The sequence below is a fragment of the Fusarium tjaetaba genome (genome assembly GCF_013396195.1).
Source record: "Fusarium tjaetaba strain NRRL 66243 chromosome Unknown NRRL66243_c0000134, whole genome shotgun sequence".
Classification (NCBI taxonomy): domain Eukaryota; kingdom Fungi; phylum Ascomycota; class Sordariomycetes; order Hypocreales; family Nectriaceae; genus Fusarium; species Fusarium tjaetaba.
In genome coordinates this window covers 17,805-32,996 of record NW_023501330.1, presented here as the reverse complement: position 1 = coordinate 32,996, position 15,192 = coordinate 17,805, and the positions used below count along the sequence as shown (strand labels likewise).

General features: G+C 49.7%; 4 protein-coding genes across 4 annotated transcripts; 2 read left to right on the top strand and 2 right to left on the bottom strand.

The window, feature by feature from the left end:
• Window positions 1-3,127: 3,127 nt before the first annotated feature.
• On the top strand, window positions 3,128-5,017 carry FTJAE_6808 (metacaspase-1; the record flags this gene model as incomplete). The annotated part of the gene is made up of 6 exons (XM_037353459.1): window positions 3,128-3,213; window positions 3,356-3,537; window positions 3,597-3,938; window positions 4,003-4,441; window positions 4,769-4,938; window positions 4,992-5,017. The coding sequence occupies 6 exons, from the start codon at window positions 3,128-3,130 to the stop codon at window positions 5,015-5,017; spliced, it is 1,245 nt and encodes a 414-aa protein (XP_037206057.1).
• Window positions 5,018-5,591: 574 nt separating this feature from the next.
• FTJAE_6807 (myosin heavy chain) lies at window positions 5,592-10,113 on the bottom strand (the record flags this gene model as incomplete). The annotated part of the gene is made up of 2 exons (XM_037353458.1): window positions 5,592-5,871; window positions 5,924-10,113. The coding sequence occupies 2 exons, from the start codon at window positions 10,111-10,113 to the stop codon at window positions 5,592-5,594; spliced, it is 4,470 nt and encodes a 1,489-aa protein (XP_037206056.1).
• A 722-nt stretch (window positions 10,114-10,835) lies between these two features.
• Window positions 10,836-12,864, top strand: FTJAE_6806 (uncharacterized protein; the record flags this gene model as incomplete). Its single annotated transcript, XM_037353457.1, has 4 exons — window positions 10,836-11,245; window positions 11,299-11,476; window positions 11,527-12,635; window positions 12,690-12,864. 4 exons carry the CDS (start codon window positions 10,836-10,838, stop codon window positions 12,862-12,864), a joined length of 1,872 nt encoding a protein of 623 aa, XP_037206055.1.
• Window positions 12,865-13,149: 285 nt separating this feature from the next.
• On the bottom strand, window positions 13,150-14,752 carry FTJAE_6805 (ubiquitin carboxyl-terminal hydrolase isozyme L5; the record flags this gene model as incomplete). Its single annotated transcript, XM_037353456.1, has 4 exons — window positions 13,150-13,700; window positions 13,763-14,165; window positions 14,212-14,311; window positions 14,370-14,752. The coding sequence occupies 4 exons, from the start codon at window positions 14,750-14,752 to the stop codon at window positions 13,150-13,152; spliced, it is 1,437 nt and encodes a 478-aa protein (XP_037206054.1).
• Window positions 14,753-15,192: the final 440 nt, after the last annotated feature.

The following is a 15,192-nucleotide window of genomic DNA, read 5'->3' as shown; positions in this document are numbered from 1 at the left end:
GATTGGGTATCGTCATCAAATCAGGCCCAGCGTGATGGTAACCTAACGGTCCATGTCCATGTCCTGTGCTCCATGATAACCTACCTGCCTACATAAGCTGAGGCCCTCGTCACAGCCACGAGAATGCAACTGAACAAGACCCTAAAACCCGTTCATCGCAAGTGGCCCAAGCTCCCGTCCTCAAGCCTCAATTCCCCGCTCAGCTCCAGGCGGCGGAGCAGCAACGTCCGTCATTGGCCCACTCAGCCCTGGTTCAGCTCTCGGTATGTCCGTCTGCTAAACCGTTACGGGATGATCTTCGTGCCGTAGACGGGGGAGCTATCGGGTAATTTCAGCCATTTTTTTCTTCTTTTGTTTTTTTGTGTTTGCAGGTGCATGATCGTGAATTTGTTTGTCGTTTTACGCCGCCCTTGCTTGGACAATTGGGACAGCCCCTATTGGCTGTCTGTATGCTGTGTCTTGTATCGTTTGGCTAATGGTTGGTGGAAGTTATGATGGCTTCGGACATGGCTGCATAGAATATCATCATCTCTTTGGCCGTTACTTTTGTGATCGTCTGTATACCCCGTAGTCTAGCCTCCCCAAACACATAATATAGAGTGCTTGTAGAGTGGTTTGGTCTATTGATGCAATTGCTCACTTGACGTTGAAAACCCCTGCTGCTCCGGGCATGCATCGGTGATCGCCGTTGCACCGGCCTCGGGAAGCGGGTGCGGAACGCCGCCTCAGCCTGACAGGGGCCGAATACCAGAGTCCGGTCTTTATGACGTTTGAAGCCTTTGGCCTCTCGAGGCATCAATTGGCTAACGCGCAAGATTACAGATTCAGCGCGCCCAGGAACTCAATCTTAGGGCGATTGACAGGTGAACATGGGGGGCGTCGATCATTGTTAGACACACGTTCTACCCTAAACTTGACCACGTTTTTCGCGACTCGTTATGAATATGGTGTTTTGTCCGATATCACATACCGCGCTTTGTCCCGCTTGTGGTTCCCCGAGGTGACATTTGAAACGTCGCAGCGAGAACGTTTTGGTTTGGATGGAGACTCAAAGCCACGATAGCGGAGATATGTCGCAGATTGGTCGCTGGGTCCAGTGATCGAATCGAAGGGTATTTCATTTCACACATGGCGTAGGTCTCGACCATGAAGTACGCCACCAACAGATAAGATATCATATAGATCTGGCGAACCGACAAAAGCAAAAGAGCCGCAAGCTTTAAATTACAGTGGCTGATATCTCATATCAAGTAACGGATAGGGCAAAATAGTATGTCATGAACTATTACATGGGCCAAGAAACACCACGACACGTAACGATGGACTTGGCTGATGTCCGATGAGACGACAAACAGGGCATGACAAGGCCAGAGCCCAGAGATTCGGCAATTTGAAGCCGGGGCCCAGTCAGTCGGGTCGGAAACTAGGCAGTTAGCAGCACTGTAGTGTAAGTAGAGATCCCTGCAGAAGCACAGCCTGAAGAGTTGGGTATTTGGATAGGTAGGTGATTCGAATAACTACCTAACTATCAATGACGACGATGTGGACGAACAGAGTGATAATTCTGAGATAGGCAGTCTAAAGAGAACAGATAGAGAATGGTAAAAGGCAGTGTTAAGGAGAATTTCCCAAATAGAGACGGTGTGATGTGAAATATTGCCAAGTCGGACGCATCTCGTGCTGTAGCGCAGTCGAACATCTCCGTAGTGGTCGTTGAGCTAACACCAGCGATTTCCATTGTCGGCCATGTTTCCCCTTTGGGCCTATTCTGGCGCTGAGCCTCCATTACCGAGCTGTCAAGACAACAAGAGTTGCATCACAGGACATGAGAGCAAGCAATAGCTTCAAAGACAAATAGACAGACATCCATTAGTCGAGTTACACTAAAGCTAGAAGAATCTATTCTAAGACTTTGAATACATGATTTAAGAAGATGCTATATCCCCTCACCTCAACTGTTAATATTGCTTCTCCTCAGCCAGCTTCAGGTTCAATCCCGTCGGGTCCTCCAAGGTACATACAGCACTGGTTGCACTATCATTGAAGGGTCCTAAGGTACCTAACTATTCCCCCACATCACGAGCCCTGCGACACCGGTCCCTTAAACACGGCGTTTCCCAACAACAACCATTAATCGATCAATCGTCTTAGACTCACAGGCGAAATACTCATTATAGGCGCAACTGCCGCGATTGTCTAAAACATCAACCACAGACAGAAACCAACCATCAAATTGCCCTGGTCGGCCGCTGTATAATCTCAATCATCCATCATCCTATATCTCTACACCCTCTACACGCCCTCCCCCCCCTGTCCAAGACTATCTCAAGCTCGCCAGACCTTGACCTTGACCTTGAACCTCTCTCATTGCTTTTCTTGTTGCTCTCATCTACGAATTTTATTTCCCTTCTTTCCTCTTAAGCGCCTGTCGAGGCTGGTTTATATCATCCACCTCGTCTCCCGCCATCCAATATCAGACAAGAGCATATCGACCGACATCTTCCCTTCTCCTCAGCTCTTCTCTTCCTCTCCCCCCGCCTTCAGCTTCCATAGACCAAACGCCCCGTGCACAGCTACCTACGCTGCTTTCAGCTCTGGAACCAATCCTATCAACGAACCATCCAATCCCGACCCCCGGCCTTTAAAGAACCCTTAGATCAAATCAATCAATCAATCAAAGCCGAGTACTCGAGCGAACGAGCGCAAAGAACGAACGCCTTCTTCTCGCCTCTTTTTTTTTGCCCCGCGTGAGCATCCATCCCATCAGCATCAGCATTCATCAGCACAGCATCAATCAGCAACATTGGCCCATACTCTTGAGCACTTGACCGTCCCACGCGCTTTTACTACAGTACATCGTCATCGCGCCCAGCTTCGCCCCAGAACTAGGTACATTTTTACATGCACTATCCTGTCTGACCTGTCTTGGCGCCGAGCCCGAGTTTCCCAGGCCCAGCCCAGCCAGGCTTGCTCTCTTCTTCATCTTTTCTTACCTGCATTTCTCTCGACCGACCCGACTCGACATCTTCTCTCCAACACCATCAGCAAAGCCCAGATACGACCGATATACTGAGCCGCTGCTCTACCTAACAACTTCAACTCAAAACAACACCAAAACCGCCCCGTCATGTCGGGATATCCAGGTTACAATTCTGGCCGCTACGGCCCGCCGCAACCCCAATACCATCAGCAGCCTCAGGGCAATTATTACCCGTACGACTCCCCCCAAAAACACGAACATCATTTGATACACGTCCCCCGCATTTCCCATGCGCCTGGCGATCGCTTATGCTATTGCCCGACGAACCATTCGTCATCATGGAGTTCATAACTAACAACGTCTTCACTTCTATAGACCCCAACCTTCGTATGGCGGTGGCTACCCGCAAGGCCAGCCTTCTCCGCAGCCGCCGTTTGGTTACCAACAACAGCCTCCCCAACAGCAGTACTACTCAGGGCCTCCCCCTCAACAACAGCAGTACGGTGGTCACTACCAACAAGGACCCCCTCAGCCTAATTACGGCTCGCGACCTGGTGGTACGTTACAGACAATGCGCTCTCGACCGACTTGTGCAGTACCAGCTAACTCTAACCAGGTGGCCCTGCTCCTCCTCCTACAGCACCCCAGCAATTCGGTCATGGCGCTCCCAATAGCTACAACTTCAGATACTCGAACTGCACCGGCAGGAGAAAAGCCCTTCTCATTGGAATCAACTACTTCAACCAGCGCGGTCAACTCCGAGGCTGCATCAACGATGTCCGCAACATGACTGCTTATCTTTCTGAGCACTTTGGCTACAAGCGTGAGGATATGGTGATCCTTACCGATGATCAGCAAAACCCCATGAGCCAGCCAACCAAACAAAACATTCTTCGAGCTATGCATTGGCTAGTGAAAGATGCTCGACCCAACGATTCTTTATTCTTCCATTACTCAGGTACGAACTATGCTTTGGGACCCCGAGCACCCCCAAGCTCCAAGATCTCTACTAACAGTCGCAGGTCATGGTGGACAAACAAAGGATCTTGATGGCGACGAAGACGACGGCTACGACGAAGTCATTTACCCGGTTGATTTCAGACAGACTGGCCATATCACCGACGACGAGATGCACCGCATCATGGTTCGCCCCCTACAAGCCGGCGTTCGCCTGACAGCAATCTTCGATTCGTGTCACTCTGGTACCGCCCTCGATCTGCCGTACATTTACTCCACGCAAGGCATTCTCAAGGAGCCCAATCTGGCCAAGGAAGCAGGACAAGGTCTGCTTGGTGTCATCTCCTCGTACAGCCAGGGCGATCTTGGGGGCGTGGCCAGCAATATCTTCGGCTTTATCAAGAAGGCTGCCAATGGCGACGAGGTTCGCGAACGCAACTTGAGGACAAAGACCTCTCCAGCCGACGTTATCATGTGGTCCGGCAGCAAAGACGATCAGACTTCGTGGGTACCCCTGTTTCCTCAGTATTACCCTTGTTACCAGATGATTCCAGCTTGATTATTTGGCTTTCACTTGTTCATTTTATGTTATTGGGACTGGTTTCTCAACTGGGCTTGTTAGCATGGCGCAAGGCGTTTTTGGCTTTAACAATTTGTTGTATCTAACTTGAATAACTATCTTCCGAGCCTGCTCCAGATGCCATATATGGTCTCTTAAAGAGGCTGTATTTGCGCATTTGGGGCGACGAGCTGCGTTGGATCGGTGGAGATTCTGCCTTTGCTCCTACACGACACAGCATGGTCAAAGCAATTCGCTAACATATTCTACAGTGCCGATGCAACTATCGCCTCTCAGGCTACCGGTGCCATGTCTTGGGCCTTCGTCACTGCCCTCAAGAAGAGTCCTCAGCAGAGTTACGTTCAGCTTCTGAACAGCATCCGTGACGAGCTCGCCACACGATACACCCAGAAACCTCAGCTGTCATGTAGTCACCCTCTTGGTAAGTCGAACTAGCTATCTCCGACCTCGAAAGTCAGACACTAACAAGTACAGACACAAATCTACTATTCGTCATGTAATGTATATAAACCATGACCGCCGTACCTCGAACTTGGAGTTGGAATACCCCGAATCTACTGAAAAACCGGCAGCGTTTGTGTTAGAAGACACGTAAAGAGGTGGAAGCTGGGCGGAACGGGGGGAGGCTTTTTCTGAAAACGAGTATCATAGTACCATTGGATAAGGTAGTATTGCAATGGGAGGCTGTCTGAAAGATTTGGTAGTTGGCACTTGATGTCTTGATGACTAGCTGTGTCGGAGAATTCAAACACAAAGCGTATTGTGAGAAGTATAGTTAAATCGAAATGCTCCTGATTTGATGCTCATAGCGTCTAGCCTCTTTGTGATGTAACGAAACATACTGCTGCTTCGATTGCCAAATTCCATTTCTCAACGCCGAAAACCACCCTATGTAGAAACATGACTTAGGTATCCGTAATAACCCTGCTAATAACCAAATTGACAATGATACAGACCAGCCATACAAGCCCTGTAAACCATACGCTCTCGCTCATGCAATGCTATGTTCGTTCTGTCGGTGGTCCTGCCAGCTTACATATACCCAGACTCCGTGTAAAGACATGCTTTGTTTCCTTATGCTTCAGCTCTCACAACCTTTAGTTGCCTCGATCGCTTCACCTTGCGCTGCTCCTCAGTTGCAACAACAAGTTTGCGACGCACAACTTCTTGCTTGGCCCAGTTGTTGGCCGACAAGCGAGCACGAGCGATGAAGCGCGCCATGACAAGGAAGGTCTTGAGAGTAGGTTTTGTGTTGGAGGTGGTAGCTGTTGTGTGGCTGGGTAGAGAGAGAGCCTTTTTGTTGCCAAGGAGATTCGTGCGAATGTCTTCAAGCTCACGCAATTGAGCTTTGTTGCTGTGCGGTTGTCAGTATAAATCGAGTCACAGACGACACAAAGGGAACTTACCATGCATTGGCAACATCGAGTTGCAGCTGGAGGAACTTCTTCGCATACGCGGCATCAGCCCGAAGAGAGGCCTCACGCTGGAAACGGGCCTGCATCCACTCCATCTGCATCACCATGCCTCGCAACTCCTTCCTGTGACGCTCGTCGGCGCTCTCAGCTGCCCTGATCACTGTCTCGAGAGCCTGGTCAGCTCCTTCAATGGTGGTATCCAGAGCCTTGCGGTCAACAGCGCTTCGTCGGTCAGAAGCTCCGTTTCTAGCGGCGACTGCTGTAGCCTTGATGCGCTCAAGATCCTTCTGTAACTTCTCCGCGCTCATACGGAAAGCTGCCCGCTCGCTGCGTGCTCGCTCTAGCTTGCGCCGAAGAGAAGCTTCGGAGATGGCAAGGCCCTCGATGAGTTGCTGTTGCTGAAGGACATCATGCTCCAGGTTCTCCATCTCAGCCTTATTCTTCCTCAGTTGGCGGTCATGTTTGCTAAGGTCAGGCTGTACTGTAGCCAAGGCGTTGCGCTCGCGCTCTGCCTTATCTAGTTGATGCTTCATGCGACGAAGAGCACGCTCATGCTGTGCTGCTGTCTCCTCGGCTTGCGCTCTTGCCTCCTCGAGAACCTCCTCGAGTACTATCTTCTGATCCTCGAGATCGTTCAATTGGCGCTGGAAGTCCTGAGACAATTGCATCGCTCTGCGCTCGGCATCACGGTTCTTGGCTCTGAGATCCTGTATTGACTTCTGAGCTGCGGAGAGTTGGCTTCTGAGCTCCGTGACCTCCGACTTGCGACCAGAATCACTGGTTGAAGACTTTGGAGACACAATGAGGCGAGAGACTTCAGTCTCATGAACTTGACGCTCGAGGTCGGCAATTTGTCGCTTCAGACCCTTGACGACATCACGGTGGGCAGATTCTTTCTGCAGGAACTCTAGCTCCTTTTGACGAGCTGTAGTGAGGTCTTTGCGGATCATAGATAGCTCGCTATTACCCTCGAAGTTGTTAGGTATATGGCGAGTATTCAGCTGGGCTTCATAATCCTCGATACGACGCTCAAGCTCACGAATCGTGCGCCGAGCAGCAGCGATATCATGGCTGTCTGTTGAGGACGATTGTCGTAGCTTGGCCTGTAGCTGAAGAATCTCCTGCCCCAGACGTTCTTCCTCCTCGGCAGCTTTCTCAATTTCATCCTCTAGCGTCTTTTCGATCGCATCACGCTGCTCAATGAGAGCCTTGTTCTCATCTCTGAGGCGTCGTACTTCATTGTCAAGTTTGAGTTTGGCCGTGCGGAGGTCAAGTCTCTCTTGATCAACGCGGAGGGTTTCATTGTCGTAGAATTTCGTTCGGCGAAGTTCCCCATCAAGTTCATCCCGCTCTGCCTTAACTTCAGCCAGAGAGAAGCTGACAGAATGGAGTTCAGCAGTGATCTTGGCAACTTGGTCTTGAAGAGACTGCTTCTCCTTGGAGAGCTTATCTAATTGAGAGTTGACGTCCGAAAGCTGCCACTTCAATCGTGTCATCGATTCAGTCGACTGCTGAGCATCTTGCTCTGAAGTAGCAATAGCGGCCTGGGCTGCCTCGGCTCGTTGACGCCATGTCTTAAGCTCTTCCTTGAGGTCATCAATCTCAAACTGGGCGGCTTCTGATGAACCGGCCTTCTGGCGCATCACCCTCAGCTGCTCCTTGAGATTCTCAACCTCAATATTCGCAGCCTCTGATGCATTGGCGCGCTGTCGCAAAGCTCGGAGCTGCTCTTTGAGGTCATCAATCTCCTGACTAGCAGCATCAGACGAGCCAGCTCGTTGACGAAGAGCCTTTAGTTGTTCTTTCAGGTCTTCCACCTCGAGACTGGCACCTTCGTGGAGATCTGCGCTTTTGCGTGCCTCTCGAAGTTGTTCCCTGAGATGGTCAATCTCCTTGTTGAGGACTTGCGTTGATGCTGCTTGGGATGAATTGGTGCGTTGTCGTAGAGACTTGAGCTGTTCTCTCAAATCCTCGCACTCTCGCTTAGCAGCCTCGGCCTCATAGCGTCCGGCGTTTTGTTCTTTATCCAGTGTTGTTTGCAGAACATCCACCTCATCCTCTAATGCAGCCACTCTTCGGACTTGTGTCTGGTGCTCGATCTGTGTCTGTCGTAACTCGTCACGAACAGTGGAAAGTTCATTGCGCAGATTTGTCAATAACGTCTGTCGAGTTTCAAGGGCGTCCTGAAGGTCCTCAATCTGTCGTGAGAGGATTCCTTCTTCGCTCCTGTGTCGTTCATTCTCGCTTTGAATAGCTGCTTGTAACCTTGATTCCTTATCCGAGAGTGTGCCCTCAGCTTCCCTGAGGCGATCAATGGTTCTCTGTAAACCTGTTGCCTTTTCTTCGGCGCGATTTCGTTCTGATTCAAGATTTTGCTTCTCGGTTTCCCATTTCTCGCTATCGTTATCATAAAGGTTGTCTTTTTCGCGGATTTCTGCCTGAAGATCCGAAATTTCGTCGTTGAGGCGATCCATCTCCGCTTTGTATTGACCACGGATATCCTTTTCAATTTCTAACGCATGCTCTCTCTCTTCCGCTAGACCATCCTTAAGATCTTGGATTTCCTTTTCTAGCTTCTGGACATCCTTCTGAAGGGACCTGGACTCAGTTGCGAGTGCATCGTGTCGGCTTTGAAGGACGTTCTTTTCGTCAGTTCGAGCTCGAAGATCGGCCTCAAGCTGCTCGATTCTGGTTGATAGAGAATTTCGTTCGCGACCGAACTTTTCGTGGTTCTTCTTGAGCTCCTTAACGGTAGACTGCAGGGAGTCGTTTTCCTGCGTTACCTCGTGATGCTCCTTCTCTAGAGTAGCATAGTCTTGGCCAGCTTGATCCAATTCCTCTTGCAACCGAGCAACCTTCTCTTCGATTTGACGAGAAAGTCCCTTTGTCACCACTGACTTGTTGGCCATATCATCCTGAAGCTCTTCAAGATCGTGCTCGGCCCGCTCTTTTTCGGCTACAGCGTCCTCTATCTTGGCTTTCGCATCCTCAACTTGCTCCTCGAGACGGCGGATGTTGTGCTCGAGGTCCTGGATGGTGTCTTTGGCATCATCTAGCTCATCGTTGTGCTGGGCCTTCTCCTCCAATGCCAACATTTTTCGTTGAGCGTCCTTGGTTTTCTCTTCCGCCTCTGATACAGCATCTCTGAGGGCTTCCATTTGCTCCTTCAGGTCCTCGAGCTCGTCTTCACGCTCCGTAAGTTGCTGATCCTTTTCCCGAATGTCAGCCTCGAGGTCACCGATATCATCCTGCAGCTTTTCGACCTGGTCGCTGTTCCCTTTCTGTTGTTGTAACTGTTGCTGGAGGTCTTCGATATCTGCTTCGCGATCTTCTAATATGCGCTGCAGCTTCTCAACTTCGGCCTGGTTATTCTGGTTGGCGTATTTCCGCTTAGCCTTCTCCTGTACTTCTAGCATTTGCTGTCGATAGCTCTCCAAGTCCTTCTCGGCGGTTGTCAAGTGTTTTTTGTACCGGTGCAGTTCTCTTTGCATTGTAACTTTGTCGACCTTGAGCTCGGTGTTCTCCTTGAGGGCCGCTTCGCTAAAGCCAGGCCCAGCCTTTCGAAGCGCCTCTTCTAGGAAATGAATCTTGAGCTTCAGTCCGAAATTCTCCTTTTCGATCCTATCAATCACATTCTCCTGCTCTCTTAGCGAAAGCTGATTACCATCCTGGAGGGGTCCCTTATCGCCGCCTCTCCTTCGGGGAACAGCCAACGGGGTTGAGGCAGCGCTACTGGTATCGACCTCGGGAATGGCGTTCTCCATATAAGACTGATTACGCGACCCTAGGTAGATGGACGTGTCGCCGCGGGGGACGGGAGTCAGGTCACCTTCGTCGATCTTGTCTAATGCGGGTGTGTTCGGTACTGCAGCGCCATTCTCTTTGCCGAAGTGACGCACGCTATTTCTTGTTGCTGATTTAAGTAAGGGTGTGAATTCGGCACCTCCAACGCTGGGAGGAAGGTTTCTGCGGTCGGCCAAGGGCCCTCTCTGGCGCGGGGTGCGAAGATTGATGCCATTAGAGCGGCCATTGCGGAGTTGTTGTAGGAGATTGCCCTCTTTTGGGGGTGACTGAAAGGATGCTTCTTGTGTTATATCGGCAAAGTCGGGCTGTCCAAGGTAGGTCGCATCCCCAATGTTTGTTCGCGGGGTGTCGAGCGCGCCGCCGCCAAAGTCGGGCATGATGGCGGTCGTTGCGTGGGCGGTATAAAGTTTAGAAATGCCGTGTATTAGAGACGCAATGCATGTTATGTAAACAGTTTAAAACGCTCTGCAATCTAGAGCAATCAAGTCTTGCGAAGGGCGTCTCTCTCTGTGTGTGTCTGTTGTTAGTGACGAGAGAAGAAATCGTGATAAAGAAGTCGTAAAGATGTGTAGGTAAGGTAGCGTCGAATTGTAGCGCGCTATCTTACCGCTGTAAGTCGGGCAAGAAAGACCCAGACACTATTACCACGCGCGTTTTTGTTTACTTTGGTATCCATTTCCGGCCTAGAGTCAAAACAAATCGCAGCCAATTACCGTTGTTCGATGATGCCCAATCATATTGACTACTTACATGACTCAGCATTGTTCACTACGGTCATAACCCCGCTAATATTCTTCACCCTTACTTAGGTACCCCAGACCTACCTAACGATGATAACATCGCCTGAAAGAATGAGGCGATAGGTTGATGAGCACTAAGAGGGGAGAAAGCATGACATGTTGAATTAGGTTGATCGGCAGACTCCAGTGACACAGCGACAGCCCGATCAGAAAAAGATCTCACATCCATACAGTGACTGATTGACCATTATTCAACAATCCACCAACCTCCAACCTGAACTCACCACTCACCACTCACACCACACACCGCATCACAATTCTTTCTATAATCGACTGCCTGCCTCATCGAGAGGCCCGCCATGTTCTTTTCCCAAGTGCCAGACGAGATAATTCAACATTTGCTCTATTACATCCCCCCAGAAGACAACCTCTCTAATTTCCAACTCGTCTCACATCGCCTAAGGCATCTGGCTAATGAACCGCTTCTGTGGAAATATCATTGCCGAAGCAGTTTTAGATTCTGGCATCCCGAGCACAACCTGCAGCGCCGTCTAAAGGGTAGGGCGTCTGATACACCGTGGAAGAAATTATTCATCTTACGCAAGTTCCGCAATGAACAGCTTAAACGTCTCTTGGACGAGATCCTTGTAACCAAAGTTGGCCGCCTAAAGCGATATGAAAAAGTTTGCCAACTTGGTTATGACGCCAAAGATTTTCTCCTAGAGCAGTGCAAAGCAGACGAGAATACCGAAGATGTCTTGGCTCGACGGTGAGCAACCTCGTCGCTAATCTCCCATTCGAATACTTATCCAGATCTTTTAGATATTACAGTCAATCCCTGCTGGATAGTATCCACAGATCTATCGCCATTGATGAGTGGTACAACATTCAACTTGTGACCTCGACTCACAGTGGCCAACCACAGAGCCTCAGCCTTGAGCGCGCTCTTGGGGCATTCGATTTATTCGTTCTGCACGACCAGCCCGGAGATCTGGACGATGTGAGTACTCTTCGTATGACCAGGGTTCCCTCGGTTAACACTACGTCAAGATTAGCGATATTCTTGATAATCTGGCGGCCGAGTTTCTTGAGACTCAACCAGACATTGGTGAAATGTCAACGCGACAAAAGGCACTGGAATTAAACCGATGGCTGCGAATCAATAACCTCACAGGTTTGCGGAATCCTGAGACAAGTTATCGAAACCTCAGAAATTGTCTCATCGGCCAAGCTCTGCGCCATGAAGATCACGACTCGATCCCTATCATCTCGAGCGCCATCTTTTGCTGCCTCGCTCAGCGGTTGGGTGTCGAAGCACAATGCTGTGCATTTCCAACTCATGTACATGCTATAGTGCTTGCAGAGAAAGGAAAGACTCTAGACAGCACCCCTGTTACAGAGGATCATGCACCTCCAGAGAGGATGTACTTGGATCCCTATGGTTCGAGTGAGGAGATCCCTCTGGCTGATTTACAGACTTTGCTGTCCCGTTTTGGCTGGCAGTCGAGCACCGATACCTTCTTGTCTCCCGTAAACCCTGTCGCCATTGCCATGCGGACAGCGCGCAATATCAGAGCCACCGCTGCCAGGGTGATTGGCGCCCATGAGCAGGCTGACCCCGAACTTACCAGACTCATCACCGGCAATGATCCAGCCAATATCGAGGCTTCCCTCTACTCCGCACTCTGGGCGTCTCTTCTTCTTACACCGGTCGACTCCTTCGAATGGGACGAGGTTTTGGAACCTTTCCTTAACCGATTTGCAAAGAGCTGGCACGTAGATGCCTGGCTCGTCGAGAAGTACATATTCCCTTTGTACGATCGCTTTGGCCCCTTTCGTGAGAGATTCATGAGAAACAATCCCCGTAGGTGGGAAGATCCTCATGAGGTCTTAGATCTTGTGGATGAGTTTGATGACGTTCCACCGCTGGTCTTTCGCAGGGATAGCGCGAGGACCCAAAATGTGCTCTACAAGATTGGGCAGGTCTTTAGACACCGACGATATGGCTGGATCGGTGCTGTTAATGGGTGGACCGACCAGGGTACGAGGCATTTGCCCATGCCACACACCGTGGCTATTGACGAGACGCTGGACGATAACAGCGATACAGAATTACCTAACCGGGTGCGTCCCCGAAACCAAACATTTTACACATGCCTGTAAGTCGTCTAAACAGCTCTGGTTCTCATTTACAAGCTGACGTATAAATACAGACGCACAATAGGCCCCGAGCGGCATGTTGTTGCAGAAGACAATATTGTGCTGATTCAGGATCCGAGAGAGGTCCCGGAGTCTTTGTTTCCTCAGGCTGGGAAGTTCTTCAAGAGATTTGATGCTGAGACTTGCAGCTTTGTGTCCAACATTACGGAGCAGTACCCGGACGATTAAAGGGTGTCGAGAATCATTTCTTTTATGTTGGTTATCACGATTTGATTTTCACTCTTCGAAATGCATGCTTGGTGTTCGGAAGGCTTTATTACGATGGACGGCGAGTAGTCTCTCCTGAGAGGAGATCATGGTTCACGATACAGGTGGTTTATGCAGCGAAAAGGTGTGCAGAGTATTGCTTCAGGAGAATTAGTTTCAATAGCCTGAGTAAGTAGACTCTTCAGGCACTACGTATGTTATAAGCACTCTAAGCTCTTTGTGACTCCAATACAACGTTGAATCATATCATGTCGCCTTGATTACTTCTTCCAAAACACCCTTCTCGGCAAGCTTTTTCATCCACCTGTGTAGGGCAGGTCCGTAGTCCTTTTTTCGGCCTTTTACTCGCTGCTCGTTATCGGAGATAGCCATCAATTCTGAGCGGTATTCGCCCATGGCAGCCTTGACGTCGACCATAAGCTCTTGGTGAAGCTCATAAGCACTCTGAGTGTCGAAACTCGGTCGCTTAAGCTTTTCCTGTAGAGTGTCTGGAACGTTTGCCTTTATGATATCTGCTTTGGTGAGATTAAAATCGGACAATCGCGAGTCGTCTTCAATATCCAGGGGAGCTTCCTCGGCAGAGATGAGGTCCTTGAATGCGGGAAGAGATTCGGTGTTCTCGTGTAGGTACCGGAGAGATGCAGCGGCCTGGGCAATAGTTTGGGAGTAGGCAGTGAGCGGGCTCTGACACAGAGCTAGAAGGTTGAAGGAGAGCTGACTCTCTTCATATTGAAGCATTCGGCCTTGAATCTGTGGTCTTGCCACACTTGTCCAATCACCAGTATCGGGAACGTGATCTGATGGACGGAATTAGCCAAGCCCATAGGATACTTGCATGGAACAGTGGCAGAGAGCTTACCCAGCCTACGAGGCTTATGCTGGAGCCCATCTAACTCCCACACATAACCACCCGCGGGAACATATGCAATAAAATGATATCCGTACTCTGTATTTGATTTCTTTCTTCGTGGAGGTGCCTTCTTGCCTTTATTTCCTACTGTGCGCCTCTTACTCGTGCTGGCTTTTGCGTCCGACGCTTCGTTCTCCAGACATAGATCAGCGCTGAGATGGTCCATACGGCGCGTGAAAGAGTTGTGTATCGTGCGTATGAAGTTATTTTTGCTGATTTGATGGCCTCGCAGAGCAGTATTGAGATCCTTGGTAGACTCCTTGAAGGCTCGGAGCTTTTCACCAAGGTCGATTCCTTCGGCGTTCATAACAATGTTTAGCATGGCCACAGTCGCACATGCATTGCTTGTGGTCTTTTCATGGTCAGAAACGATATTCCAAAGGGTTTATGCGACCTACCTGATTCGCAAACCACACACCTGTTGCATCTTGTTCTTCGCTCTCCTCTTCGAGACCAGGTAGATACTGAAACAGAAAGATCAAACCGTATACCGGCTGTCTGAGAGATGTTAGTGTATGCTGTGATATAGGTAAGCAAGTGCTTAATGTAGTCTTACGGTAGAAATGCGAGTGCATCTTGGTCAATGGTGAAGATCTCCTGCGCTTTAACATTGCGAACTCCCAAGTCTCGAAGAATGATGTTGAAGAAGGCTGGTTCTGACTCAAGCTCTATCCACCCTTCCCACTCTTCGACATCCTTTAGTGACAGAGGAGCTAAGGCTTCATCAAGAAGTTGTTCAGAATCTAGGCCATGGTTCAACTCGTTTGCTGCCTCGCTGGCCTTGCGCTTCGGGTTTCTCCTGGGACCACTCATTGTGGCTTCTGTAGTGGTTTGCTGAGGAGGCTTGGAAGCCAGACGAGTAGAACGACGCACAAAGGGCGTGTCTTGAAGAGACTTTTCGCCCTGAGAAATGTCGTCAGCTTGCAGCTTGTTTTTCATGGTGGAACATTTATCGACGGTGAGGGAGGAGAGAATGCAGACGAAGTAGAAGGACGGGGAGAGGAAGAGGAAGAGGAAGAAGATCTTGAGAGTATCAAGATAAGATTGCCTGTCCCGAGTGAAACCAATAAGAAAGAGAGATATTTGGTTATTTTGCGGTAGTTTGGTTGACATGTAGGCTTTATGTTGAGACTTGGATGTCTTTTCTGATGTTTGTGCGCTGGATGCTTTAGACTACCTGCCAGAACAATAAAGCAGGGCATGCAAACTTCCAATTCAATCCATACCTAGGTAGGTACCTAAGGAACCCTTACAAATAGGTACCCAAGCAAAAAAGGGGGGAGGCTTCTAGACCTCACCTTGTGCGTGTGTGAAAGAATAAAAGCTCAAGCTATCATCATTAGTAGCTATCCGCCCCTAAAGCACTCTGACAACGGGAT